Source organism: Ranitomeya variabilis, chromosome 8, assembly GCF_051348905.1.
Source record: "Ranitomeya variabilis isolate aRanVar5 chromosome 8, aRanVar5.hap1, whole genome shotgun sequence".
NCBI lineage: Eukaryota > Metazoa > Chordata > Amphibia > Anura > Dendrobatidae > Ranitomeya > Ranitomeya variabilis.
In genome coordinates, this window is record NC_135239.1 from 124273812 (window position 1) to 124301756 (window position 27945).

The 27945-nt window shown below is 44.8% G+C and overlaps 1 protein-coding gene across 2 annotated transcripts in view; it reads right to left on the reverse strand.

Annotated features, from left to right (window-relative positions):
- Positions 1 to 27945, reverse strand: part of PDE4DIP (phosphodiesterase 4D interacting protein) — a 1987893-nt gene that overhangs the window by 1694573 nt on the left and 265375 nt on the right. For both annotated transcript variants that reach the window (XM_077276217.1, XM_077276216.1), the window contains one exon: positions 17864 to 17991. In XM_077276217.1, the coding sequence (XP_077132332.1) occupies positions 17864 to 17991 (128 nt within the window). The remainder of the gene's footprint in view (positions 1 to 17863; positions 17992 to 27945) is intronic.

Sequence of the window (27945 nt, forward strand, 5' to 3'; positions counted from 1 at the left end):
GATGAGATCATCTCTGACCGTGGAGTGCAGTTCACTTCAAGATTCTGGAAGGGGTTTTGCTCTGCACTCAATATTAATGTCTGTCTCTCTTCCGCTTACCATCCCCAGACAAATGGTCAGACTGAGCGTACCAACCAGACGCTGGAACAATATCTAAGATGCTATGTCAGCCATCTCCAGGATGATTGGTTGGAGATGCTGCCATTAGCCGAATTTTCATATAACAATTCTCAGAGCGCCTCCACTAAATGTACACCTTTCTTTGCCAATCTGGGTTATCATCCGTGTATCTTACCTAGGTCTCCAATGAATTCTCCGGTTCCGGCAGTGGAGGAAAGGCTGACTGCGATGAGGCAAAATCTGGAGGTTCTGAAGGAATCTCTGACCACAGGTCAAGAACGTTATAAGAGATCGGCTGATAGATTCCGTAAACCTGCACCCATGTTCAAGGTAGGAGATTCAGTGTGGTTAGCAACTAAGAATCTGAAGTTAAATGTTCCTTCACAAAAACTTGGACAGAAATTCATTGGCCCTTTCAAGATCAACGGTATTGTGAGCTCTGTGGCCTGCTGGCTGAAGCTGCCTAGGACAATGAAGGTTCACCCAGTTTTTCATGTATCTTTACTAAAGCCTGTATCTCCTAATACCTTCCAGGGACGTGTTGTGCCACCTCCGCAGCCTGTGGTGATTGATGGGCAAGAACAATTTGTGGTGGAGTAAATTGTTGATTCCAGGATTCGCAGGAATCGGCTCCAATATCTGATAAGATGGCAGGGATATCTCCCTGAGGAAGACTCTTGGGAACCTGTGGAAAACATCAATGCCCAACAGAAGATTTCTCGTTTTCATCAGAGATTCCCTGAGAAACCAGGTCCAGGATCGTCGTGAGGCCGCTTCTAAGGAGGGAGTAATGTCAGGACTCTGAACATTTTTTATTACCTTTTTGTGCATTACTGCCCTTTTCCAAGATGGCGTCTTTGGTCTCATGTGCACTGTGTCTTCCTGCTATAAATCTCCACCCCAGCCTTCAGTCTGTGCTAGAGTATTCTGCCTTGCATCCAGCTCCTGACCTCTGGTGACTCCCTGGCTATATACCTGCTCCTGTGAACCTGTGGGGTTATCCTGCTACTCTGCTCTGAGTTCCTGCTGCATACACCAGTTCCAGTAATCCTCCTTCATCTGCTGCTCGTATTTGCTTCTATCTGCATTTGCTGGACATGTAAGCTGTTTCTGCTCTGCAAGAACCTGAGACTATTACCTAGACCTCCCTGCTTGAGCTAAGATATTATTTGAACTGCCTTATAAGCATATCTATCTGTGTTGTGGACTAAGCAAGGACTTATTTGTGTCAAGTATCCTCAAGAATAATTGTGCTTCATAGACTTTCTGCGTGATTGCATTTTCCTCTGAAGTTTCCTATAGACTGCTGAGCTGCATTTGATATTTGCACCAAGTGTTGTGGACTTGAGTTTCTCTCTGCACCTGTTTGAATCACCGTGTGATAATATAGACTTAACCACTTATAAAACTGTGTCCTGTAGTTGTGTTGTTCCACACAAAGTGTCTCCTGAGTTATCCCCTATAATTATTACACTGAGCCAAGGCCCAGATCCCCGTGAACGGCTGAAGCTGCTGCCTCACCTGACCCTGCAGCTCCTTAAGCTCATCAATGAGGCTCTGGATGAGTTGGGCAAAGGCCTGCATTTGAGCCACGGCTCACCGAAAAAAAATGTGATGTTTGGTGATAATGTCACGGTGTGACCCGACTAAACGGGTGGTCGGTCAACGGATGGCTGTTGTGGATTCTGTTTGTGGGCTCCCTCTGGTGGTTACTGCTGGTACTGGGTGACTTTGGTGGGTTGCGGCCTTTGGTTTCCACCTGTCCATCAGAGGCTGGGTGTTTCCTATTTTACCTGGCCTTTCTGTAATTCCCTTGCCGGCTATCAATGTATTCAGATGTGCTCTGTTTGGTTCCTGCGTACCTGCTCCCAGATCTTTCAGGATAAGCTAAGTGCTGATTTTCAGTTGTTTGGTTTTTTGTCCAGCTTGCTTATTATGTCTCTATGCTAGCTGGTAGCTCTAGTGGACTGAGGTTCTCCCCATGTGTCATGAGTTGGCACATGGGTTCTTGTAATCTCAGGATGGTTTTTTTTGATTAGGGTTTTTTGCTGACCGCTCAGTCCCCTTTTGTATCGTTCTGCTTTCTAGTTTACAGCGGGCCTCAATTTGCTAAAACTATATATATCATCTCTATGTGTGTGCCTTCCTCTCATTTCACCGTCAATACATGTGGGGGGCAACTATATCTTTTGGGGTTCATTCCTCTGGAGGCAAGTGAGGTCTTTATTTTCTCTGCAGTGCTAGTTAGCTCTTAGGCTGGTGCGTGGCGTCTAGAACCAACGTAGGCACGCTCCCTGGCTATCTCAAGTTGCGTTTGTCAGGCGTAGGGCAGCGGTCAGCCCAGGTTCCATCACCCTAGAGCTCGTCCGTTATATATTTGTACTTTGCTTGTCCTGTGCTATCCCTAGCCATTGGGATTCATGACAGTATAGCCGGCCTGCAAAGTGTTAATTGTTTGGGCTGAAGCAGGAGGAAAAGAAGTGTTTAAGGGATTTTTTTTTTTTTTTTCCCTTCAGAGTTTTGCTGCCTAGCCCTTAATTGCTGTCTAGCTGCTTCTTACCTCCTCTTAACCCTTGAATGGCTCTGATCTTAGCTGTTTAACATGGATGTCCAGAGTTTGGCTTCCAGCCTGAGTAATCTCGCGGCAAAAGTTCAAAACATACAGGATTTTGTTGTTCACACTCCCATGTCTGAACCTAGAATTCCTATTCCAGAGTTCTTTTCTGGAGATAGATCTACCTTCCTGAATTTCAGGAACAATTGTAAATTGTTTCTTTCTTTAAAATCTCGCTCCTCTGGAGACCCTGCTCAACAGGTCAAGATTGTAATATCTTTCCTGCGGGGCGACCCTCAGAATTGGGCATTTGCATTGGCACCAGGGGATCCTGCATTGCTCAGTGTGGATGCGTTTTTTCTGGCATTGGGATTGCTCTATGAGGAACCTAACCTGGAGATTCAGGCTGAAAAGGCTCTATTAGCCCTCTCTCAGGGGCATGATGAAGCGGAAATATATTGTCAAAAATTTCGGAAATGGTCGGTGCTTACTCAGTGGAATGAGTGCGCCCTGGCTGCAAACTTCAGAAATGGTCTTTCTGAGGCCATTAAGGATATTATGGTGGGGTTCCCTACGCCTACAGGTCTGAATGAGTCTATGGCTATGGCCATTCAGATTGATCGGCGTTTACGGGAGCGCAAACCCGTGCACCAGTTGGCGGTGTCTTCTGAACAGGCACCTGAGACTATGCAATGTGATAGAATTCAGTCCAGAAGTGAACGGCAAAATTATAGGCGGAAAAATGGATTGTGTTTTTATTGTGGTGATTCAGCTCATGTTATATCAGCATGCTCTAAACGCACAAAAAGGGTTGATAAATCTTTTGCCATTGGTACTCTGCAGCCTAAGTTCATTTTGTCTGTGACTCTGATTTTTTCACTGTCTTCCATTTCCGTCGATGCCTATGTGGATTCGGGCGCTGCCCTGAGTCTTATGGATTGGTCATTTGCTAAACGCTGCGGTTTTAGTCTGGAACCTCTGGAAGTTCCTATTCCTCTGAAGGGAATTGACTCTACACCATTGGCTATGAATAAACCGCAGTATTGGACACAAGTGACCATGCACATGACTCCCGTTCATCAGGAGGTGATTCGCTTCCTTGTACTGTATAATTTACATGATGTACTAGTGCTTGGTCTGCCATGGTTACAAACTCATAATCCTGTCCTGGACTGGAAAACAATGTCTGTGTTAAGCTGGGGATGTCAGGGGGTTCATGATGATGCACCTCCGATTTCAATCGCTTCATCTACTCCTTCTGAGATCCCTGCATTTTTGTCTGACTATAGGGATGTTTTTGAGGAGCCTAAGCTCAATTCGCTCCCTCCTCATAGAGATTGTGACTGTGCTATAGAATTGATTCCTGGCAGTAAGTTCCCTAAGGGTCGTTTATTTAATCTGTCACTGCCAGAGCATACTGCTATGCGGAATTATATTAAGTACCAACTTATATAGCTAGCTACCATGGCAATATGTAATATACCAATAATTAGTACCATTGGTAACCGAGACCCATAGGGCCCATCATCAATTATACATAGCTACTTCAGAAAAAAATGATGACATCTGGTCCAATAAAGTAGATGAAAAAAGTACAAACTTTATTGAATTGATAATACAACATAAGTGAATGGACGGACAATTAGTGATACTGCTAAGGTAGCACCGGATAAAAAGCAGGGGGCGCGTGCCCAGGAAAACCGTTCACTGCAACAATGATGACATTTAGTGTATGGGCTATAAGAAAAAATCAGCAAAAGGAGAAACCAAACAATAAACTACAAAATATACATAACAAAAGATATAACCTATAATTAGGAAGCCATGCGGACAGCTACAGTGCGGGCTGCCCATAAATTATACTTCTACACCAATAGACAAAGTAAGGGATGTCATAGCAGGCTACAATTAAGGCACCTATCCACTGCCGAGTACTAAAGACATATCCACCGAATCTACTTGTAGATAAAGATATTGATATTACGGCCGCAAAGTACCCACCGCACAGTGAACAGGGACTCCTGGGGACACAAGTGACCATGCGCATGACTCCCGTTCATCAGGAGGTGATTCGCTTCCTTGTACTGTATAATTTACATGATGTACTAGTGCTTGGTCTGCCATGGTTACAAACTCATAATCCTGTCCTGGACTGGAAAACAATGTCTGTGTTAAGCTGGGGATGTCAGGGGGTTCATGATGATGCACCTCCGATTTCAATCGCTTCATCTACTCCTTCTGAGATCCCTGCGTTTTTGTCTGACTATAGGGATGTTTTTGAGGAGCCTAAGCTCAATTCGCTCCCTCCTCATAGAGATTGTGACTGTGCTATAGAATTGATTCCTGGCAGTAAGTTCCCTAAGGGTCGTTTATTTAATCTGTCACTGCCAGAGCATACTGCTATGCGGAATTATATTAAGGAGTCCTTGGAAAAGGGACATATTCGTCCATCTTCGTCCCCTCTGGGAGCAGGTTTTTTTTTCGTGGCAAAAAAAGATGGTTCCCTGAGGCCTTGTATAGATTATCGCCTTCTGAATAAGATTACAGTCAAATATCAGTATCCATTGCCATAATTGACTGATTTGTTTGCTCGCATTAAGGGGGTTAGGTGGTTCACTAAGATAGATCTTCGCGGTGCGTATAATCTGGTGCGGATAAAACAGGGTGATGAGTGGAAAACCGCATTTAATACGCCTGAGGGCCATTTTGAGTATTTGGTAATGCCTTTTGGACTCTCCAATGCTCCGTCAGTCTTTCAGTCCTTTATGCACAATATTTTCCGTGAATATCTGGATAAGTTTATGATTGTGTATTTGGATGATATTTTGGTGTTTTCTGATGACTGGGAGTCTCATGTTCTACAGGTCAGGAAGGTGTTTCAGGTTCTGCGGGCCAATTCTCTGTTTGTGAAGGGCTCAAAGTGTCTCTTCGGAGTCCAGAAGATTTCTTTTTTGGGGTACATTTTTTCTCCTTCTACTATTGAGATGGATCCCGTCAAGGTTCAGGCGATTTGTGACTGGACACAACCTACATCTGTTAAGAGCCTTCAGAAGTTCTTGGGGTTTGCTAATTTTTATCGTCGGTTCATTGCTAATTTTTCCAGTATTGTTAAACCTTTGACTGATTTGACTAAAAAGGGTGCTGATGTTGCTGATTGGTCTCCTGCGGCCGTGGAGGCCTTTCAGGAACTTAAGCGCCGGTTTTCTTCTGCTCCTGTGTTGTGTCAACCAGATGTTTCACTTCCTTTTCAGGTTGAGGTTGATGCTTCCGAGATTGGAGCGGGGGCGGTTTTGTCACAGAGAAGTTCTAATGGCTCGGTGATGAAGCCATGTGCATTCTTCTCTAGAAAATTCTCGCCCGCCGAGCGCAATTATGATGTGGGTAATCGGGAGCTTTTGGCCATGAAGTGGGCATTTGAGGAGTGGCGTCATTGGCTTGAGGGTGCTAAACATCGTGTGGTGGTCTTGACTGATCACAAGAATCTCATTTACCTTGAGTCTGCCAGGCGTTTGAATCCTAGACAGGCTCGTTGGTCGTTGTTTTTTTCTCGTTTCAATTTCGTGGTTTCATACCTGCCAGGTTCAAAGAATGTGAAGGCAGATGCTCTTTCCAGGAGTTTTGTGCCTGACTCTCCTGGAGACTCTGGGCCTACTGGTATCCTTAGGGATGGGGTAATATTGTCCGCCGTATCCCCAGACTTGCGACGTGCATTGCAGGTGTTTCAGGTGGATAAACCGGATCGTTGTCCACCAGAAAGACTGTTTGTTCCGGATGATTGGACCAGTAGAGTCATCTCCGAGGTCCATTCTTCTGTGTTGGCTGGTCATCCTGGAATATTTGGTACTAGAGACTTGGTGGCCAGGTCTTTTTGGTGGCCTTCCTTGTCTAGGGATGTGCGTACCTTTGTGCAGTCTTGTGAAGTTTGTGCTCGAGCTAAGCCTTGCTGTTCTCGGGCCAGTGGGTTGTTGTTATCCTTGCCCATCCCGAAGAGGCCTTGGACGCACATTTCCATGGATTTTATTTCTGATCTCCCGGTTTCACAGAAAATGTCCGTTATCTGGGTTGTGTGTGACCGCTTTTCTAAGATGGTTCATTTGGTGCCCTTGCCTAAGTTGCCTTCCTCCTCTGAGTTGGTCCCTTTATTTTTTCAGAACGTGGTTCGTTTGCATGGGATTCCGGAGAATATCGTTTCTGACAGGGGATCCCAGTTTGTGTCTAGATTTTGGCGGACGTTTTGTGCCAAGATGGGCATTGATTTGTCTTTCTCGTCTGCATTCCATCCTCAGACGAATGGCCAGACGGAGCGAACTAATCAGACCTTGGAAACTTATTTGAGGTGTTTTGTTTCTGCTGATCAAGATGACTGGGTTGCTTTTTTGCCACTGGCCGAATTTGCTCTTAATAATCGGGCTAGTTCTGCCACGTTGGTCTCTCCTTTTTTTTGTAATTCGGGGTTTCATCCTCGTTTTTCCTCTGGTCAGGTGGAGCCTTCGGATTGTCCTGGAGTGGACGTGGTGGTGGACAGGCTACATCAGATTTGGAATCAGATGGTGGACAATTTGAAGTTATCTCAGGAGAAGACTCAGCAGTTTGCTAATCGCCGTCGCCGCGTGGGTCCCCGACTTCTCGTTGGGGATTTGGTGTGGTTGTCTTCTCGTTTTGTCCCTATGAAGGTCTCTTCTCCTAAGTTCAAGCCTCGGTTCATCGGTCCTTATAGGATCTCGGAGATTCTTAACCCTGTATCTTTTCGTTTGGATCTCCCAGCATCGTTTGCTATTCATAATGTGTTCCATCGGTCGTTGTTGCGGAGGTATGAGGTGCCCGTTGTTCCTTCGGTTGAGCCTCCTGCTCCGGTGCTGGTGGAGGGAGAATTGGAGTATGTTGTTGAGAAGATCTTGGATTCTCGTGTTTCCAGACGCAAACTCCAGTATTTGGTTAAGTGGAAGGGTTATGGTCAGGAGGATAATTCCTGGGTGGTCGCCTCCGATGTTCATGCGACTGATTTGGTCCGCGCCTTCCATAGAGCTCACCCTGATCGCCCTGGGGGTTCTTGTGAGGGTTCGGTGACCCCTCCTCAAGGGGGGGGTACTGTTGTGGATTCTGTTTGTGGGCTCCCTCTGGTGGTTACTGCTGGTACTGGGTGACTTTGGTGGGTTGCGGCCTTTGGTTTCCACCTGTCCATCAGAGGCTGGATGTTTCCTATTTTACCTGGCCTTTCTGTCATTCCCTTGCCGGCTATCAATGTATTCAGATGTGCTCTGTTTGGTTCCTGCCTACCTGCTCCCAGATCTTTCAGGATAAGCTAAGTGCTGATTTTCAGTTGTTTGGTTTTTTGTCCAGCTTGCTTATTATGTCTCTATGCTAGCTGGTAGCTCTAGTGGACTGAGGTTCTCCCCATGTGCCATGAGTTGGCACATGGGTTCATGTAATCTCAGGATGTTTTTTTTTTATTAGGGTTTTTTGCTGACCGCTCAGTCCCCTTTTGTATCGTTCTGCTTTCTAGTTTACAGCGGGCCTCAATTTGCTAAAACTATATATATCATCTCTATGTGTGTGCCTTCCTCTCATTTCACCGTCAATACATGTGGGGGGCAACTATATCTTTTGGGGTTCATTCCTCTGGAAGCAAGTGAGGTCTTTATTTTCTCTGCAGTGCTAGTTAGCTCTTAGGCTGGTGCGTGGCGTCTAGAACCAACGTAGGCACGCTCCCTGGCTATCTCTAGTTGCGTTTGTCAGGCGTAGGGCAGCGGTCAGCCCAGGTTCCATCACCCTAGAGCTCGTCCGTTATATATTTGTACTTTGCTTGTCCTGTGCTATCCCTAGCCATTGGGATTCATGACAGATGGCACAACTCACAAACAACGGGATGGAAAAGGTGAGAGAAAGACCCTACCTGTAGGGAATGGGGGATGGTCACCACCTGAGCTCAAACCTGAGCCTGTCCCTGCACTCCCCTAATGCCCTATGTGGGTCCTTCCCCCGCCGCCGTCAGGATACCTTGTCCCTAGTAGTCACCTATTACTGCCCTGGCTAGTGCACTGGCCGCCAAGGAGCACTAGCCTCACCTCTGCAGAAAATGCACACAGGGGAAAGTGACAAACACCAAAAGGGACAAGGTAAAAAAACACCACACGTAGCTTATGAACACCACTACAAGGAGCACTAGCCTCACCTCTGCAGAAAATGCACACATGGGAAAGTGACAAACACTAAAGGGACAAGGTAAAAAAAAACACCACACGTAGCTTATGAACACCACTGCTAAGCTCCACACCGCAGAAAACAACAGCAACTGGACTCCAATCACCAAACGTGGCTGGCACCAGATAGCTGCTCCTGCATGGCTGGTCTCCAGAAACAAACTGCATCACCAACAGTAAGCTGATGCATCAGGTGACCACTTAAAGGATGGTGGGAGTGGTCACCACCTGCATCAGCTGACCCAGCAGCACAGCAGTAACATCAGATTGCCAGCGGGGGGGAGGGGGGAAACTGACATTAACCCCCGATAGTCCAAAAGGAAAAAAGTTTTAAACTGAGTGGAACCAGAGCTGCCACAAATCCAAAAATGGATTGTGACATCTGCCTATTATGACTCCGACATTGAATCAGTTTATTAACCAGCTCAGGATTATATTCTTTTACCTTCTACACCTATGATTACTGTCTAGATATGAATACTTACCAATCTTCTCCAGCAAATTTTTCTTTGCTTACACGGCTTGAATGTGAATAGGGGCTGTGAGATCCTATCGGTCTGCTACCAACTTTTATATTGTGTTTCTATCAAAGTGTGTTTTTATTAGTTCTACAGTGTGATATTTAGAGGCACTGTACAACAGAATTTTGGAATCATACATGTTTAAGAAGGGCAGCCTCTAAAACCATGGCCATTAAAGGAAGAGAATAGATACAAAAAATGTGAGATTGGGAAACTTCGTGATAAATGACTTCAACACCACCAAAGGAAATAATGAAACATGGTGAAAAAATGTACTGTATGCAGCCAGTAGGATAATTATTGACAGAAGGCTTATTATTATCCCAAATGTCACAAGCTGAAGTAAAGGCAATTTTCTAACAATCCTGGTTTTAACAGGATTTTTTGCAGTCACAGATTCTGAACTGGTTTGTTGATTATTTTGGATGTTGTGGACAAAACCCACCAGGTGGAGTGAACTAAACTGAGGTATAACATAGTGCCGTTTAGACATTATTCTTTTGCTATTTAAAATAATAGACAAAGCTTCAATTTAAAAATAAAATAGATTAATAAAATCTACTACACAGACTGGCAAAAACACAGGCGCATGCAAACATCATTAGTAATTTCACCAGTCACTAATATATTATGGGTTTTGTACAGGAACAAGTCTAAAACCTTTCTGACTAAATGTAGTCATGAAGGCTTTGTCCCCAGATCCATGAACCACTGACATATTTGTGGATTTCTTCGATGTAATATAGAGCACATGTTACATTACACTTCTAGCAGAATGTGATAAAACGGACTATAGTGGTACACTATTAGACAAGTGTTATGCCACAATAAAACAACACGATCTGTGGATAGAAAAAACTTTATTTAGTCTAACACAAAATGTGCAGCATAATTTTTACTTTACTAAAATGTATCAAAATAATTGCACCTCTAAAATTCTAAAGAAAAAAAAACACATTACAGGGAAGTCATATTTTACTGATAAGTCAATTAGTAAAATCTAAAACAGCAGTATTTGTTAGTCAAAATGCTTTCGGAATGTTAACCGCCACAATTTTCTTAGTTATTAAAAAAAACCCTGTGCCTAATGAAAACACTTAAAGTGAACCTGTCATCAGGATATTGCTAAGTAGACTACAAGAATACAAGAATTATCAGGTTGGTGCTGTTAGGCCTATTTCACACATCCTGATATTTTCAGTACTGGAAAAAATGGTATCTAAGATATCCGTGCCCAAGTGCGTAATACTTGTGGCACACGTGTGGCAGCCAGGTGCTGCATCAGTACCACACGCATCGGCGCCAGGGAAGCAGTGGTACAGTTAGCGCTGTTCCCAGGACCCAGGTGCTTTAGGCGGCTCACATCATTCTCTCCTGCTCTGCTGATGTCAGCAAGAGCAGGGGAGAATAATGAGAGTTATTGAAGTGATAACAGTGAGAGCAGGCGCCTGATGGGACTATTACCCCAATCGGCCTACACCTGCTGCCGCTAATAACAGTGATAGCAGACGGCGGCTAATGGGAGTTTTCATCAGCTACCGCCTGCACTATAAGTAAATAAATGTAAAAAAACGGCATGGGTTCAACTGTATTTTTGACAACCAGCCAAGTGAAAGGTGACGGCAGGGGGCTGGTATTCTCAGTCTCTTAAGGGGCCATCGATATTGATCCCCCTCCCCTCCAGCCTAAAAATAGCAGCCCGCAGCTGCCCAGAAAAGGAACATCTAGCACCAATTCTGGCGCTTTGCCTGACTCTTCCCACTTGACCTGTAGTGGGGGCAAGTGGGATTCATATTTGTGGGGTTGATGTCAATTTGTATTGTCCAGTGACATCAAGCCCATGGTTAAGTAATGGAGAGGCTTCTATAAGTCACCTATCCATTACTAATCCTATAGTTATATAGTAAATAAACACACAGCCAGAATAAAGTCCTTTATTTGAAATAAAACAAAACACACTTTTCCACTAAACCCCTCATCTCCTGTAATAAAGCAAAAATAAAATAAACAGCAATATCCCTCACCTCTCCGTCGTTCTGTCCCACGCCGTAATCCATGTCTGGTGGATAAACAGTTTTCAACCTGGACGGCTCCAAGATTCGACCGTCCAGGCTGAGAACCACTAGTGAATGAGCTGCTGTGAGTGCAGCATCAGTGACTAGTGGTGACGTCATCGTGGTTACTGATTGTCACTGAGACTTCGTTCCCAGCTGGGCAAAGGAACTTCTCAAGGTGACCTATGGTGACCTCACTGAGCTGAACTGCAGTGAACTCAGTGACTTCTTCTCACGGTGCCGAGGTCACCACGGTTCAGCCCGTCTGGGAGTATAGCCTCAGTGACCGGCGGTAACCTCAATGACTTGGCACCGTCCAGGTTGTAAACTATTTATTCCCCAGACATAGATTACGGAGTGGGACAGAACGACAGACAGGTGAGCGATATTGATTTTTTTATTTTTGTTTTCTTACAGGAGACTAGGGATTCAGTGGAATTAGGAGAGTGTAACTCTGTTTGCTATTATTAACCCCTTAACCCCCGGAGCTTTTTTCGTTTTCGTTTTTTTCTCCCCTTCTTTCCAGAGCCATAACTTTTTTATTTTTCCGTCAATATGGCCAAGTAAGGGCTTACTTTTTGCAGGACGAGTTATACTTTTGAACGATAACATTGGTTTTACCATGTCGTGTAATAGAAAATGGGAAAACAATTCCAAGCGCACTGAAATTGCAAAAAAAGTGCAATCCCACACTTGTTTTTTGTTTTGCTTTTTTGCTAGGTTCACTAAATGCTAAAACTGACCTGCCATTATGATTCTACAGGTCATTACAGGTTCATAGACACCAAACATGTCTAGGTTCTTTTTTATCTAAGTTGTGAAAAAAAAATCCAAAATTTGCAAAAAAAAAAAAAAAATTGCAAAATTTTTTGATACCCATAGCGTCTCCAATTTCGTGATCTGGGGTTGGGTGAGAGCTTACTTTTTGCGTTACGAGCTGACATTTTTAATTATACCACTTTTGTGCAGATACTTTTTTTGATCGCCCGTTATTGCATTTTAATGCAATGTCACAGCGAACAAAAAAACGTAATTTTGGCGTTTTGATTTTTTTTTCTCACTAAGCCGTTTAGCAATCACGTTAATCCTTTTTTTTTATTGATAGAGCGGGCGATTCTGATACCAAATATATGTAGGTTTGATTTTTTTTATTGTTTTATTTTAATTGGGGCGAAAGGGGGGTGATTTGAACTTTTATATTTTATTTTTTTAAACACTTTTTTTTTGAGGCATGCTTCATTAGCCTCTATAGGAGGCTAGAAGCATGCACTACACGATCGCCTCTGCTACATAGAGGTGAAGCACAGATCACCTCTATGTACCAGAAATGCAGAATTGCTATGAGCGCTGACCACAGGGTGGCGCTCATAGTAATTGGCCATCAACAGCCATAGAGGTCTCAAGAGTTTGACAGCGGCATTTAAATAGTATTGGGCGCGGGGGCGGATCACGTCAGCTGGCAGAAAGGGGTTAAACAAAAATGGAAAAGTGTGTTTTGTTTTATTTCAAATACAGGACTTTATTCTTGCTGTCTTTATTTACCATATAACTTTACGATTAGTAATGGATAGGGGTCTAATAGATTCCTCTCCATTACTAACCCGTGAGCTTGATGTCAGCAGAACAAAAAATACAGGGTAACACCCGCCGTTTTTTTAATTTATTTATAGTGCAGCCAGCAGGTGATGGATACTCCCATCAACCGCTGCCTTCTCTCACTATTATTAGCGACAGCAGGTGTAGGCTGATGGGCGTAATAGTCCCATTAGGCTACTTTCACACTAGTGTCGTGCACTGCACGTCGCTATGCGTCGTTTTGGAGAAAAAACGCATCCTGCAAAAGTGCTTGCAGGATGCGTTTTTTTCTCCATTGACTTGCATTAGCGACGCAGTGCGACGCATTGCGACACGTCGCAACCGTCGTGAGACGGTTGCGTCGTGTTGCGTCGGACCTTGTTTGTAACGTTTTTTGGTGCGTCATTCCCGTCTTTTCCGACCGCGCATGCGCGGCCGGAACTCCGCCCCCCTGCACCTCACAATGGGGCAGCGGATGCGTTGAAAAACAGCATCCGCTGCCCCCGTTGTGCGGCGCTTGCACAGTATGCGTCGGTGCACTACAACATCGCATTGCGAAGTGCAGTGCACGACGCTAGTGTGAAAGTAGCCTTAGCTGTCGTCTCCTCTCACTGTTATCAGTTGACTACAACTCTCATCATTCTCCACTGCTTGCGCTGATTGCTGGCCGAGCAGGGAAGAATGATGAGAGCAGTCTTCAACACCTGGCGCTGGGGAACTGTACTAACTGTTCTGCTGCTTCTCAGGCGCTGATGCATATCATACTGATGACATCCCTGTTTGTCATCAATGAGCACGTGTGGGACGTTTTGCAACCCGTGCTGCTAGTGAAAAATGGACGGTCCGAGGAAATGCACTGACATGTACACAGACCCATTCACTTGAATGGGTCTACGTGTGTAAGTGTCTCCGTGTGAAAACGGTCACCACACATACCGGACACAGTGAAATGCTCGTTCTCTGGGTGGGCTGGGCTTTTTTTGGTGTCATAGTTGTGGGCTTAAATGATAGGTCCCTGAACCTTCAGTGTCCTGCCTCCAATTTTAAATACTATGCTGGCGCCGTTAATATTGTGGTCTTAAAAAAAAAAATGGCTCCAACAAAATGGCGCCAAAATGCACAATAGCATCTAATCAGCAGCAAGTGTTGCTCTCAATCTGTGCTTCGAGGACCAGTGCGAAAGCGCACACAAGAAGAGAAAATTGGCGCTGCTGAACTCAGAACACAATGGTCAGTGCATGCGCAGATGGAGAGCATCGCTTGCTGATAGATGCTACTGCACGTGCGCTGCCGACGCCCTATTGTTGGAGCCAATTTTTTTTAAAGACCACAATATTAAATGCGTAGGCGCAGTATTTAACCCCTTAAGCCCCATGGGTGGTTTGCACGTTAATGACCGGGACAATTTTCACAATTCTGACCACTGTCCCTTTATGAGGTTATAACTCAGGAACGCTTCAACGGATCCTGATGATTCTGACATTGTTTTCTCGTGACATATTGTACTTCATGATAGTGGTAAAATGTCTTCGATAAGACTTGCGTTTATTTGTGAAAAAAATGGAAATTTGGCAATAATTTGGAAAATTTCGCAATTTTCCAACTTTGAATTTTTATGCCCTTAAATCACAGAGATATGTCATACAAAATACTTAATAAGTAACATTTCCCACATGTCTAATTTGCATCAGCACAATTTTGGAACCAACATTTTTTTTTGTGAGGGAGTTATAAGGGTTAAAAGTTGACCAGCAATTTCTCATTTTTACAACACCATTTTTTTTTAGGTACCACATCTCATTTGAAGTCATTTTGAGGGGTCTATATGATAGAAAATATCCAAATGTGACACCATTCTAAAAACTGCCCCCCTCAAAGTGCTCAAAACCACATTCAAGAAGCTTATTAACCCTTCAGGTGTTTCACAGGAATTTTTGGAATGTTTAAATAAAAATGAACATTTAACTTTTTTTCACACAAAATTTACTTCAGCTCCAATTTGTTTTATTTTCCCAAGGGTAAGAGAAAAAATTGGACCCCCAAAGTTGATGTGCAATTTGTCCAGAGTAAGCCGATACCCTATATGTGGGGGTAAACCACTGTTTGTGCGCATGGCAGAGCTCGAAAGGGAAGGAGCGCCGTTTGACATTTCAATGCAAAATTGACTGGAATTGAGATGGGACGCCATGTTGCGCTTGGAGAGCCACTGATGTGCCTAAACATTGAAACCCCCCCAAAAGTGACACAATTTTAGAAAGTAGACCCCCTAAGGAACTTGTCTAGATGTGTTGTGAGAGCTTTGAACCCCCAAGTGTTTCACTACAGTTTATAACGCAGAGCTGTGAAAATAAAAATTATTTTTTTTCCCACAAAAATTATTTTTTAGCCCCCAGTTTTGTATTTTTTCAAGGGTAACAGGATAAATTGGACCCCAAAAGTTGTTTTCCAATTTGTCCTGAGTATGCTGATAGCCCATATGTGGGGGGGAACCACCGTTTGGGCGCATGGCAGAGCTCGGAAAGGAAGGAGCGCCATTTGGAATGCAGATGGATTGGTCTGCAGGCGTCACATTGCTTTTGCAGAGCCCCTAATGTACATAAACAGTAGAATCCCCCAACAAGTGACCCCATATTAGAAACTAGACCTCCCCAAAGAACTTATCTAGATGTGTTGTGAGAACTTTGAACCTCTAAGTGTTTCACTACAGTTTATAAAGCAGAGCCGTGAAAATAAAAAATCATTTTTTTCACACAAAAATGTTTTTTTAGCCCCCAAGGGCTTTTTCCCAAGGGTAACAAGAGAAATTGGACCACAAAACTTGTTGTCCAATTTGTTCTGAGTACGCTAATACCCCATATGTTGGGGTAAACCCCTGTTTGGGCGCACGGGAGAGCTCGGAAGGGAAGGAGCACTGTTTTACTCTTTCAGTGCAGAATTGGCTGGAATTGAGATCGGACGCCATGACACGTTTGGAGAGCCCCTAATGTGCCTAAACAGTGGAATCCCCTCAATTCTAACTGAAACACTAACCCTAACCCTAGCCCCAACCCTAGCCTTAACCCTACCCCTAACCCTACCCCTAGCCCTAACCCTAGCCCTAACACTAGCCCTAACACTAGCCCTAATACTAGCCCTAACCCTAATGGGAAAATGGAAATAAATACATTTTTTTAATTTTATTACTTTTTCCTAACTAAGGGAGTGATGAAGGGGGGTTTGATTTATTATTTATAGCGTTTTTTTAGCGGATTTTTATGATTGGCATCCGTCACACTAAAAGACACACTTTGCTTCTCCACATTTTGAGAGCTATAATTTTTCCATATTTTGGTCCACAGAGTCATTTGAGGTCTTGTTTTTTGCGGGACGAGTTGACGTCTTTATTGGTAACATTTTCGGGCACGTGACATTTTTTGATCGCTTTTCATTCCGATTTTTGTGGGGCAGAATGACCAAAAACCAGCAATTTATGAATTTCTTTTTTTTTTTTTTTTTTGGGGGGGGGGGCGTTTATACCATTCCACGTTTGGTAAAATTGATAAAGCAGTTTTATTCTTCGGGTCAGTACGACTAAAGCAATTCCTCATTTATATCATTTTTTTGGTGCTTTTATACGATAAAAACTATTTTATAGAAAAAAATATTTTTGCATCGCTTTATTCTGAGGACTATAACTTTTTTATTTGCTGATGATGCTGTATGGTGGCTCCTTTTTTTCGGGACAAGATGACGTTTTCTACCATGTTTATTTATATCCGTCTTTTTGATTGCGTGTTATTCCACTTTTTGTTCGGCGGTATTATAATAAAGCGTTGTTTTTTGCCTCTTTTTTTTTACCGCGTTCTCTTCAGTGAAGAGATTAACTAGCGGGACAGTTTTATAGGTGGGATCATTACGGACGCGGCGATACTAAATATGTGTACTTTTATTGTTTTTTTATTATTTAAATAAATAAATGTATTTATGGGAACAATATTTTTTTTTTCTTTATTTAGGATTTTTTTTTTTTACTTTATAACATTGCCCCATCATGTTATAGGGTCAGATCGCTGATCTGACACTTTGCAGAGCACTGTGTCAGATCAGTGATCTGACATGCAGGGCTGCAGGCTTACCAGCGCTTGCTCTGAGCAGGTGCTGGTAAGCCATCTCCCTGCAGGACCCAGATGTAGCCCCGCGGCCATTTTGGATCCGGGGCCTGCAGGGAGGAGACGCTCGGTACTAGGTGAGCACATCGCCTTGAACCGAGGGTCTCAGGGAAGCCCACAGGGAGCCCCCACCCTGTGCGATGCTTCCCTGTACCGCCGGAACGCTGCGATCATGTTTGATCACGGAGGGAGTGCCGGATGTCAGCTGCGATGGTCAGCTGATACCCGGCCGCGATCAGCCGCACTCCTCCCGTGAGCGCTGCCGATCCACTATGACGTACTATCCTGTCACTGGGAATTAAGTCCCAGGTCACCTCAACGGGATAGTATGTCATATGGGATTAAGGGGTTAAAATAGGAGGCAGGTCACTTTAGGTTCAATGACCTGTCACTTAAGCCCAAAATGACGATGATGAAGCCAGAGCACAATAAAAAGGATGATGCCAGAGCAGAAAAAAGCCTGCCCATAGGCCATCCTGGAGCAAGAGCATTTCATTAACTCAAAATTGCAAACAACAACTACAAGATGGATTTCTTCAATACGGGAATCACTTTAATCAGTACAACAGCGCCAACCTAACAATGCCTGTAGTTTACTTGGCAAAATCTTGAAGACCGGTTCGTTTTAAACTACCTCATGTGAATTAGAAAGCATGCTTGTGAGGAAAATTCAAACACCCTTTTTCCGCACCTCCAAAACCACCTGAAAGTTTCCTCTCAGCCTGCAGGGCCACTAGTTGCTCCATTGTCCTCATCAGATTGTCTTCTAGTTGAGCTCTAAGTGCTTGTGCAGCTAGCAGCTCATTGTGAATGGCAGAACTGGAAGAGTTAAACAAGGAAGAATTAGATTATATAAACAGGTTTATTCAATATAACAATACCAAGTACAGTGGGGCAAAAAGGTATTTAGTCAGTCAGCAATAGTGGAAGTTCCACCACTTAAAAAGATGAGAGGCATCTGTAATTTACATCATAGGTAGACCTCAACTATGGGAGACAAACTGAGAAAAAAAAATCCAGAAAATCACATTGTCTGTTTTTTTATCATTTTATTTGCATTTTATGGTGGAAAATAAGTATTTGGTCAGAAACAAACAATCAAGATTTCTGGCTCTCACAGACCTGTAACTTCTTCTTTAAGAGTCTCCTCTTTCCTCCACTCATTACCTGTAGTAATGGCACCTGTTTAAACTTGTTATCAGTATAAAAAAGACACCTGTGCACACCCTCAAACAGTCTGACTCCAAACTCCACTTTGGTGAAGACCAAAGAGCTGTCAAAGGACACCAAAACAAAATTGTAGCCCTGCACCAGGCTGGGAAGACTGAATCTGCAATAGACAACCAGCTTGGAGTGAAGAAATCAACAGTGGGAGCAATAATTAGAAAATGGAAGACATACAAGACCACTGATAATCTCCCTCGATCTGGGGCTCCACGCAAAATCCCACCCCGTGGGGTCAGAATGATCACAAGAACGGTGAGTAAAAATCCCAGAACCACGCGGGGGGACCTAGTGAATGAACTGCAGAGAGCTGGGACCAATGTAACAAGGCCTACCATAAGTAACACACTACGCCACCATGGACTCAGATCCTGCAGTACCAGACGTGTCCCACTGCTTAAGCCAGTACATGTCCAGGCCCGTCTGAAGTTTGCTAGAGAGCATTTGGATGATCCAGAGGAGTTTTGGGAGAATGTCCTATGGTCTGATGAAACCAAACTGGAACTGTTTGGTAGAAACACAACTTGTCGTGTTTGGAGGAAAAAGAATACTGAGTTGCATCCATCAAACACCATACCTACTGTAAAGCATGGTGGTGGAAACATCATGCTTTGGGGCTGTTTCTCTGCAAAGGGGCCAGGACGACTGATCCGGGTACATGAAAGAATGAATGGGGCCATGTATCGTGAGATTTTGAGTGCAAACCTCCTTCCATCAGCAAGGGCATTGAAGTTGAAATGTGGCTGGGTCTTTCAACATGACAATGATCCAAAGCACACCGCCAGGGCAACGAAGGAGTGGCTTCGTAAGAAGCATTTCAAGGTCCTGGAGTGGCCTAGCCAGTCTCCAGATCTCAACCCTATAGAAAACCTTTGGAGGGGTTTGAAAGTTCGTGTTGCCAAGCGAAAAGCCAAAAACATCACTGCTCTAGAGGAGATCTGCATGGAGGAATGGGCCAACATACCAACAACAGTGTGTGGCAACCTTGTGAAGACTTACAGAAAACGTTTGACCTCTGTCATTGCCAACAAAGGATAGATTACAAAGTATTGAGATGAAATTTTGTTTCTGACCAAATACCGTATTTTTTGGCATATAAGACACACTTTTTCCCCCCAAAAAAAGGGGGGAAAATGGGGGGTGCGTCTTATATGCGCAATGCAGGCTTACCGTGGCGGCAGAGGTGCGGCGGCAGAGGTGTGGCAGCAGAGGTACGGAGATGAGGAGGCGCAGTGAGCGGGGTCCCTTTTCCACGTGAGATGATGCAGCAGCCCGGTAAGGCAGCAGAGCCGGGTGAATCCTGATGTTATCGGTGGGCGCGGCCATCTTCCTGAGGCTGCGCGTTCGCAGATGGAGCTCTGCTGCCCGGGGCTTCAGGAAAATGGCCGTGGGATGCCGCGCGTGCGCAGATGGGGATCGCGGCGGCCATTTTCCTGAAGCCCCGGGCAGCAGAGCTCCATCTGCGAACGCGCGGCCTCAGGAAGATGGCCGCGCCCACCGATATCAACAGGATTCACCTGGCTCTGCTGCATTACCGGCTGCTGCATCACCTCGCCGGGACTTTGGACTCTGTATACTCCATCCTTTTGCTTCCCAGGATGGGTGCAGCAAGGTTCAGGAAGGATCTCGTGGGCACATGGACTGGAGATGATGGAGGTAGTGGTGTACATTGTGAAGCGAGTATTCCACAGGCGCTCAGATGTCTGAGTCCTTGCCGCTTCCCGGCGCTCCTCAGCACCGCATGGCACGGCCGGCTCTCCGCCTCCAGCAGGGCTCGCAGCAGTACAGAGGCGCTTTTCCCGCAGTGTCCGGTCATGGCGGCTGTGTCTCGGTAGCGGAGCTCCTCACTTATTACCGGCTTCTGAAATAATTATTGCGCTGAGGAGCGCCGGGAAGCGGCAATGTCTCAGACATATGAGCTCCTGTGGAATACTCGCTTCACAATGTACACCACTACCTCCATCATCTCCAGTCCATGTGCCCACGAGATCCTTCCATCACCTCACCGGGGAAAGGGACCTCTCTCATGCCATACCTCTCACTGTGCTTCCTCATCCCAGCACCTCTGTCGGTAACCACTGCTGCCACCCTCCCATGGACACCAGGCCGTGGCGTCGCCCACCTAAGCAGGAAGGGACCCTGCTCAGGTGCACGCCGTACCGCATCACCCCACCTCTGCCGCCACCATGCCTCCTGTGACCCTGCTCTGCCACCACCAGCCCTCAGGTAAGATACTGTAAATTCGGACAATAAGACGGACCCCCATCTTATAAAAAATCTTTTTTTCTGCAATTTTCACCCCAAATTTGGGGTGCGTCTTATGGTCCGGTGCGTCTTATAGTCCGAAAAATATGGTACTTATTTTCCACCATAAAATGCAAATAAAATGATAAAAAAACAGACAATGTGATTTTCTGGATTTTTTTTTCTCAGTTTGTCTCCCATAGTTGAGGTCTACCTATGATGTAAATTACAGACGCCTCTCATCTTTTTAAGTGGTGGAACTTGCACTTTTGCTGACTGACTAAATACTTTTTTGCCCCACTGTATATATACAAAAAAACTGCATAAAAAATAGATTTGTTACTCACAGAGAATCTGTTTCTCTGAGTCTTCATTGGCGGACACAGAACCATGGGATAGTCTGCTGCCATCTGGAGGCTTACAATATTATAGTATAGCACAAATCCTTAGGCAACCAGGCGCTATTTGAATCTGATGTCAGAAGACACGGATAGCCCCATATGCCTCCTGAGGAACTATATCAGGGGAGGGAAACGCGTCGAGGCGATACATGATTACCGATAAGTGGGAGCAATAAGGATTTGTGCTATCACCTTGTTGGTCTCTGACTTTTTTAAATTGGGCATATATACATCCGCAATATACAGACAAACTAGACCATTCTTTATTGGTGTTATCAGTCTGCTGGTGGTTGATTCCCCAAGTGGGGTACAAACTAATTGGTGCCAATTTTTTGTGGGGTACAGTGCAACACTCAACTAAGATGTGGGGTACTTGCAAGTATGCTGAGATGACATTGTAAAACTGTACAGCATATGAAAAAGGTCTCAGTAGAGTTGGAAATGACTCTGGAAAGTGGAGAGACACTGCAATAACACATTAAGGGTAATGCACAAAGATATCTCAGAAAAATTTCGAACTAAGGGGTATCTAAAAGCATGCTGAGATAACACTGCAAAAAGTATATATTATTGAATTGGTTTTTAAGGGTTGCAAATCAATAAACCTCAGTGAGGAGATACTGCAGGATCTTGTTAAATGAGGTTGGAGTGATATTATTTTGAGTTAAAACACTGGGCAGCCCCTTTTCTGTTGTATATTGTGTGCCCATAGATATTATATGATCTGGGATTCCCTGACAGCAATTTTTGGTTCTGGACTAGTTTAGATCTTGGATTGGGATAGCTCCTGTCAAAAAATGATCAATATTCCAGGTTACCTATAGAGACTGCTAGGGATACTGAGAATGAGCCGCTGTTGAGCGGGGGCGCCACATTGCGATCAAGAGGGTGCCAACCTCCGCTGACAGGCAGGGATCACCCTAGGGATTTGTTAGATGTATATGTATGGTCATATAAGGGCCTGATGTACCAGATAATTTTTTCATTTCTGCACTAGATTCAATGTGGTTATGGTGTTCTGCAATTATTTATCCCTATAGTTTGGTGTAAGGTTGGATACCTGTATGTGTACGGGATATAAGGGTAGAGGTACTACTTAGGTATCCCCCATTGGTGTGTACACTAGGGTCTTTTAGGGATAAAAGGGCAAGCCGCCGAGGAGCGGGGGCGCCATATTGCGCTCAAGAGGGTGCCAACCTCCGCAGGTAGGCAGGGATTAGGAAGGGACGGGTAGGATACAATAGGGACACCCATACCCCTCCCTCCCCCTACCATCTTACGTGAGTGTATTTAGTGTAGTGTTATTTTTGCCTGGTGTTAAAGTTTTAGGACATTGTTACATTTTAATCAATTTAAGTAAAATAATTATTTTATGGTCTTCCTACCAACACTTGCATCTACAGAGGCAAAAGTGTTAACTCTGTAACACTTAGAAAAAGTATGCAGCAATGTCCAAGTAGCTGCTTTACAGAGCTGCAAAGCTGATGCCTCATAATGAACTGCCCAGGAAACCTGTTGTGAACTCTATTTTTGGGCTCCCTCTAGTGGTCACAAGCGGTACTGTGTAGTGTTGTCTTTCTGCAGGTTGGCAGCATCAGCTGGTTCGTTATCCTTGGTTGGTTTCCTATTTAGCTCACCTGGATACTCAGTTCCTTGCCTGCTATCAATGTATTCAGTGCTCTTCAGATTCCATGTGACTACCTTGCTCCCAGTCTCTCCAAGACAAGCTAAGTTTTTGTTTGATCATTTTTTGATTATCAGCATTCATTATGTTTTTCGTCCAGCTCGCTAAAATGTGATTTCCTCGCTTGCTGGTTGCTCTAGGGGACTGAGTTTCTCCCCCCACACCGTTAGTTGGTGCGGGGGTTCTTGAAATCTCAGTGTGGATATTTTGTAAGGGTTTTTTACTGACCGCACAGACCCCTTTACTATTTTCTGCTATCTAGTATTAGTGGGCCTCATTTGCTGAATCTGCTTTCACCCCTGTGTATGTGCCTTCCTCTTACCTCACCGTTATTATTCGTTGGGGGCTTCTATATCTTTGGGGATTATTTCTCTGGAGGCAAGAGAGGTCTTTCTTTCTCTCTAGGGGTAGTTAGTTCCTCAGGCTGGCTCGAGACGTCTAGGATTTTTAGGCACGTTCACCGGCTACTTCTAGTGTGTTTGGATAGGTTCAGATTTGCGGTCAGTCCAGTTTGCCACCTCCCTAGAGCTTGTCCTATGTTTGTTACTTAGCTGGAGTAATTTGTGATCCTCAACCACTAAAGATCATAACAGTATAGCAGGCCAAAAAGTGTTTAATGCATCGCAGAAGTGGGATAAAAAGAAGACCTGAGTACATTTTTTTTTTTTTTCCTCCCGCTTTTCCTTTGCTGCAGTCTGTTTAGCTTCTTTCATCCCCTTGAACTCTGGGTGGTTTTGAGCTCAGCTGCAGACATGAATGTTCAGACTCTGACTTCTAGTGTGGATCATCTTACTGCACGGGTGCAAAGTATTCAGGATTTTGTTATTCATAGCCCTATGTCAGAACCAAAGATACCCATTCCTGAGTTGTTTTCTGGAGATAGATCTAGGTTTCTAAATTTTAAGAATAATTGTAAGTTATTTCTATCTCTGAGACCTCGTTCCTCTGGTGATTCCGCTCTGCAAGTTAAAATTGTTATCTCCTTGTTGCGTGGCGACCCTCAAGATTGGGCTTTCTCTCTGGCGCCAGGAGATCCTGCATTGCTTAATGTAGATGCATTTTTTTTGGCTCTTGGACTGCTTTATGAGGAGCCTAATCTTGAGAATCAGTCAGAAAAAGCATTGCTGGCTATCTCTCAAGGTCAGGACGAAGCAGAGGTGTATTGTCAAAAATTTCGGAAATGGTCGGTGCTTACTCAATGGAATGAGTGTGCCCTGGCTTCAAATTTCAGAGAAGGTCTTTCTGAGGCCGTTAAGAATGTTATGGTGGGGTTTCCCACCCCTACAAGTCTGAGTGATTCTATGGCTTTAGCCATTCAGGTTGATCGGCGTTTGCGGGAGCGCAAATCTGCTCATCCTTTGGCGGTATTTTCTGAACAGAGACCTGAGTCTATGCAATGTGACCGAACTCTGACCAGAATTGAGCGACAAAGTCATAGACGTCAAAATGGGTTGTGTTTTTACTGTGGTGATTCTACTCATGTTATCTCAGCATGCTCTAAACGCTTAAAAAAAATCGCTAAACCTGTCACCATTGGTACTATACAGCCTAAATTTATTTTGTCTGTTACTTTGATTTGTTCTTTGTCGTCCTACCCGGTTATGGCTTTTGTGGATTCGGGTGCTGCCCTGAATCTGATGGATTTGTCATTTGCCAGGCGCTGTGGTTTTGTCCTGGAGCCTTTGGAATTTCCTATTCCTCTGAGGGGAATTGATGCTACGCCATTGGCTGAGAATAAGCCTCAGTATTGGACGCAAATGACCATGTGCATGACTCCCGTACATCAGGAGGTGATTCGCTTTCTTGTTCTGCATAATTTGCATGATGTTGTCGTTTTGGGTCTGCCATGGCTGCAAGCTCATAATCCAGTTTTAGATTGGAAAGCTATGTCTGTGTCAAGTTGGGGTTGTCAGGGAATTCATGGCGATACTCCTTGGTGTCTATTGCTTCTTCCACTCCTTCTGAGGTCCCTGAGTTTTAGTCTGACTACCAGGATGTATTTGATGAGCCCAGGTCCAGTGCCCTGCCCCCTCATAGGGATTGTGACTGTGCTATAAATTTAATTCCTGGTAGTAAATTCCCTAAGGGACGACTTTTTAATCTGTCTATACCAGAGCATGCCGCGATGCGGAGTTATATAAAGGAGTCTTTGGAGAAGGGACATATTCGCCCATCCTCTTCCCCTCTTGGTGCAGGATTTTTTTTTGTGGCCAAGAAGGACGGTTCTTTGAGACCTTGTATAGATTATCGTCTTCTGAATAAAATCACAGTCAAATTTCAGTATCCTTTGCCACTATTGTCTGATTTGTTTGCTCGGATTAAGGGTGCCAGTTGGTTCACCAAGATAGATCTCCATGGTGCGTATAACCTTGTGCGCATTAAGCAGGGAGATGAATGGAAAACAGCATTTATTACGCCCGAAGGCCATTTTGAGTACTTAGTGATGCCTTTTGGTCTCTCTAATGCTCCTTCTGTGTTTCAGTCCTTCATGCATGACATCTTCCGAGAATATCTGGATAAATTTATGATTGTTTATCTGGATGACATTTTGGTCTTTTCTGATGATTGGGAGTCCCATGTGAAGCAGGTCAGGATGGTGTTTCAGGTCCTGCGTGCTAATGCTTTATTTGTGAAGGGCTCAAAATGCCTCTTCGGAGTACAGAAGGTCTCCTTTTCGGGTTTTATTTTTTCTCCTTCTACTGTGGAGATGGACCCAGTCAAGGTCCAGGCTATTCATGACTGGACTCAGCCCACGTCTGTTAAGAGTCTTCAGAAGTTCTTGGGTTTTGCTAATTTTTACCGTCGTTTCATCGCTAATTTTTCTAGCGTGGTTAAACCTTTGACGGATTTGACCAAGAAGGGTTCTGATGTGACTAATTGGTCTCCTGCGGCCGTGGAGGCTTTTCGGGAGCTGAAGCACCGGTTTTCTTCAGCTCCAGTCTTATGTCAGCCAGATGTCTCTCTCCCCTTCCAGGTCGAGGTTGATGCTTCTGAGATTGGAGCAGGGGCTGTTTTGTCGCAGAGAAGCTCTGATGGCTCTGTGATGAAGCCATGTGCATTCTTTTCAAGAAAATTTTCGCCTGCCGAGCGGAATTATGATGTTGGTAATCGGGAGTTGTTGGCTATGAAGTGGGCATTTGAGGAGTGGCGACATTGGCTCGAAGGAGCTAAACATCGTGTGGTGGTCTTGACTGATCACAAAAATCTGATTTACCTTGAATCTGCCAAGCGTCTGAATCCTAGACAGGCTCGGTGGTCGTTGTTTTTCTCCCGTTTCAACTTCGTGGTCTCATACCTGCCTGGTTCGAAGAATGTGAAAGCTGATGCACTTTCTAGGAGTTTTGTGCCTGACTCTCCGGGAGTTTCTGAGCCGGCTGGTATTCTCAGAGAGGGAGTGATTTTGTCTGCCATTTCCCCAGATTTGCGACGAGTGCTGCAGAAATTTCAGGCGGATAGACCTGACCGTTGTCCACCAGAGAGACTGTTTGTCCCGGATAGATGGACCAGCAGAGTTATTTCCGAGGTTCATTCTTCGGTGTTGGCGGGTCATCCTGGGATTTTTGGTACCAGAGATTTGGTGGCTAGGTCCTTCTGGTGGCCTTCCTTGTCGCGGGATGTGCGTTCCTTTGTGCAGTCTTGTGGGATTTGTGCTCGGGCTAAGCCTTGCTGTTCTCGTGCCAGCGGTTTGCTTTTGCCTTTGCCTGTTCCGAAAAGGCCTTGGACGCACATTTCCATGGATTTTATTTCGGATCTTCCGGTATCTCAGAGAATGTCTGTCATCTGGGTGGTGTGTGATCGTTTTTCCAAGATGGTCCATTTGGTGCCCTTGCCTAAGTTGCCTTCTTCCTCCGATTTGGTTCCTCTATTTTTTCAGAATGTGGTTCGCTTGCACGGCATTCCTGAAAATATTATGTCTGATAGAGGATCCCAGTTTGTGTCCAGGTTTTGGCGGACTTTTTGTGCTAAGATGGGCATTGATTTGTCTTTTTCGTCTGCCTTCCATCCTCAGACTAATGGCCAAACCGAGCGAACTAATCAGACGTTGGAAACTTATTTGAGATGTTTTGTTTCTGCTGATCAGGATGATTGGGTGACTTTTTTGCCATTGGCCGAGTTTGCCCTTAATAATCGGGCTAGTTCTGCTACTTTGGTTTCGCCTTTTTTCTGCAATTCTGGTTTCCATCCTCGTTTTTCCTCGGGTCAGGTTGAGCCTTCTGACTGTCCTGGGGTGGATTCTGTGGTGGATAGGTTGCAGCAGATTTGGAACCATGTGGTGGAGAATTTGAGGTTGTCACAGGAGAAGGCTCAGCGCTTTGCCAACCGCCGCCGCGGTGTGGGTCCCCGACTGTTATGACCCCAATGGCGAGGGTCTCAGAGATATCAGCCAGTCTGCGAAGTACAAAAATCCAGCTCATAGGGCAGTGGTAACTGGGTTAACCATATATCTACTCCTAACGCCAACACTAGAAGTAGCCGGGGAACATGCCTACGTTGGTCGCTAGATGTCTCGCGCCAGCCGGAGAGCTAACTACCCCTAGAAGAGGAAAACAAAGACCTCTCTTGCCTCCAGAGAAAGGACCCCAAAAGTAGGATACAAGCCCCCCACAAATAATAACGGTGAGGTAAGAGGAAATGACAAACACAGAGATGAACTAGGTTTAGCAAAGAGAGGCCCACTTACTAATAGCAGAATGTAGTAAGATAACTTATATGGTCAACAAAAACCCTATCAAAAATCCACGCTGGAGATTCAAGAACCCCCGAACCGTCTAACGGCCCGGGGGGAGAACACCAGCCACCCTAGAGCTTCCAGCAAGGTCAGGATACAGATTATATACAAGCTGGACAAAAATGCAAACAAAAACAAATAGCAAAAAAGCAAGAAAGCAGACTTAGCTTAATCAAACAGGAACCAGGATCAGAAGACAAGAGCACTACAGATTAGCTCTGATATCAACGTTGCCAGGCATTGAACTGAAGGTCCAGGGAGCTTATATAGCAACACCCCTGACCTAACGACCCAGGTGAGCATACAAGGGATGAATGACATACCCAGAGTCAAATCACTAGTAGCCACTAGAGGGAGCCAAAAGGTAAATTCACAACAGTACCCCCCCCTTAGTGAGGGGTCACCGAACCCTCACCAAGACCACCAGGGCGATCAGGATGAGCGGCGTGAAAGGCACGAACTAAATCGGCCGCATGCACATCAGAGGCGAC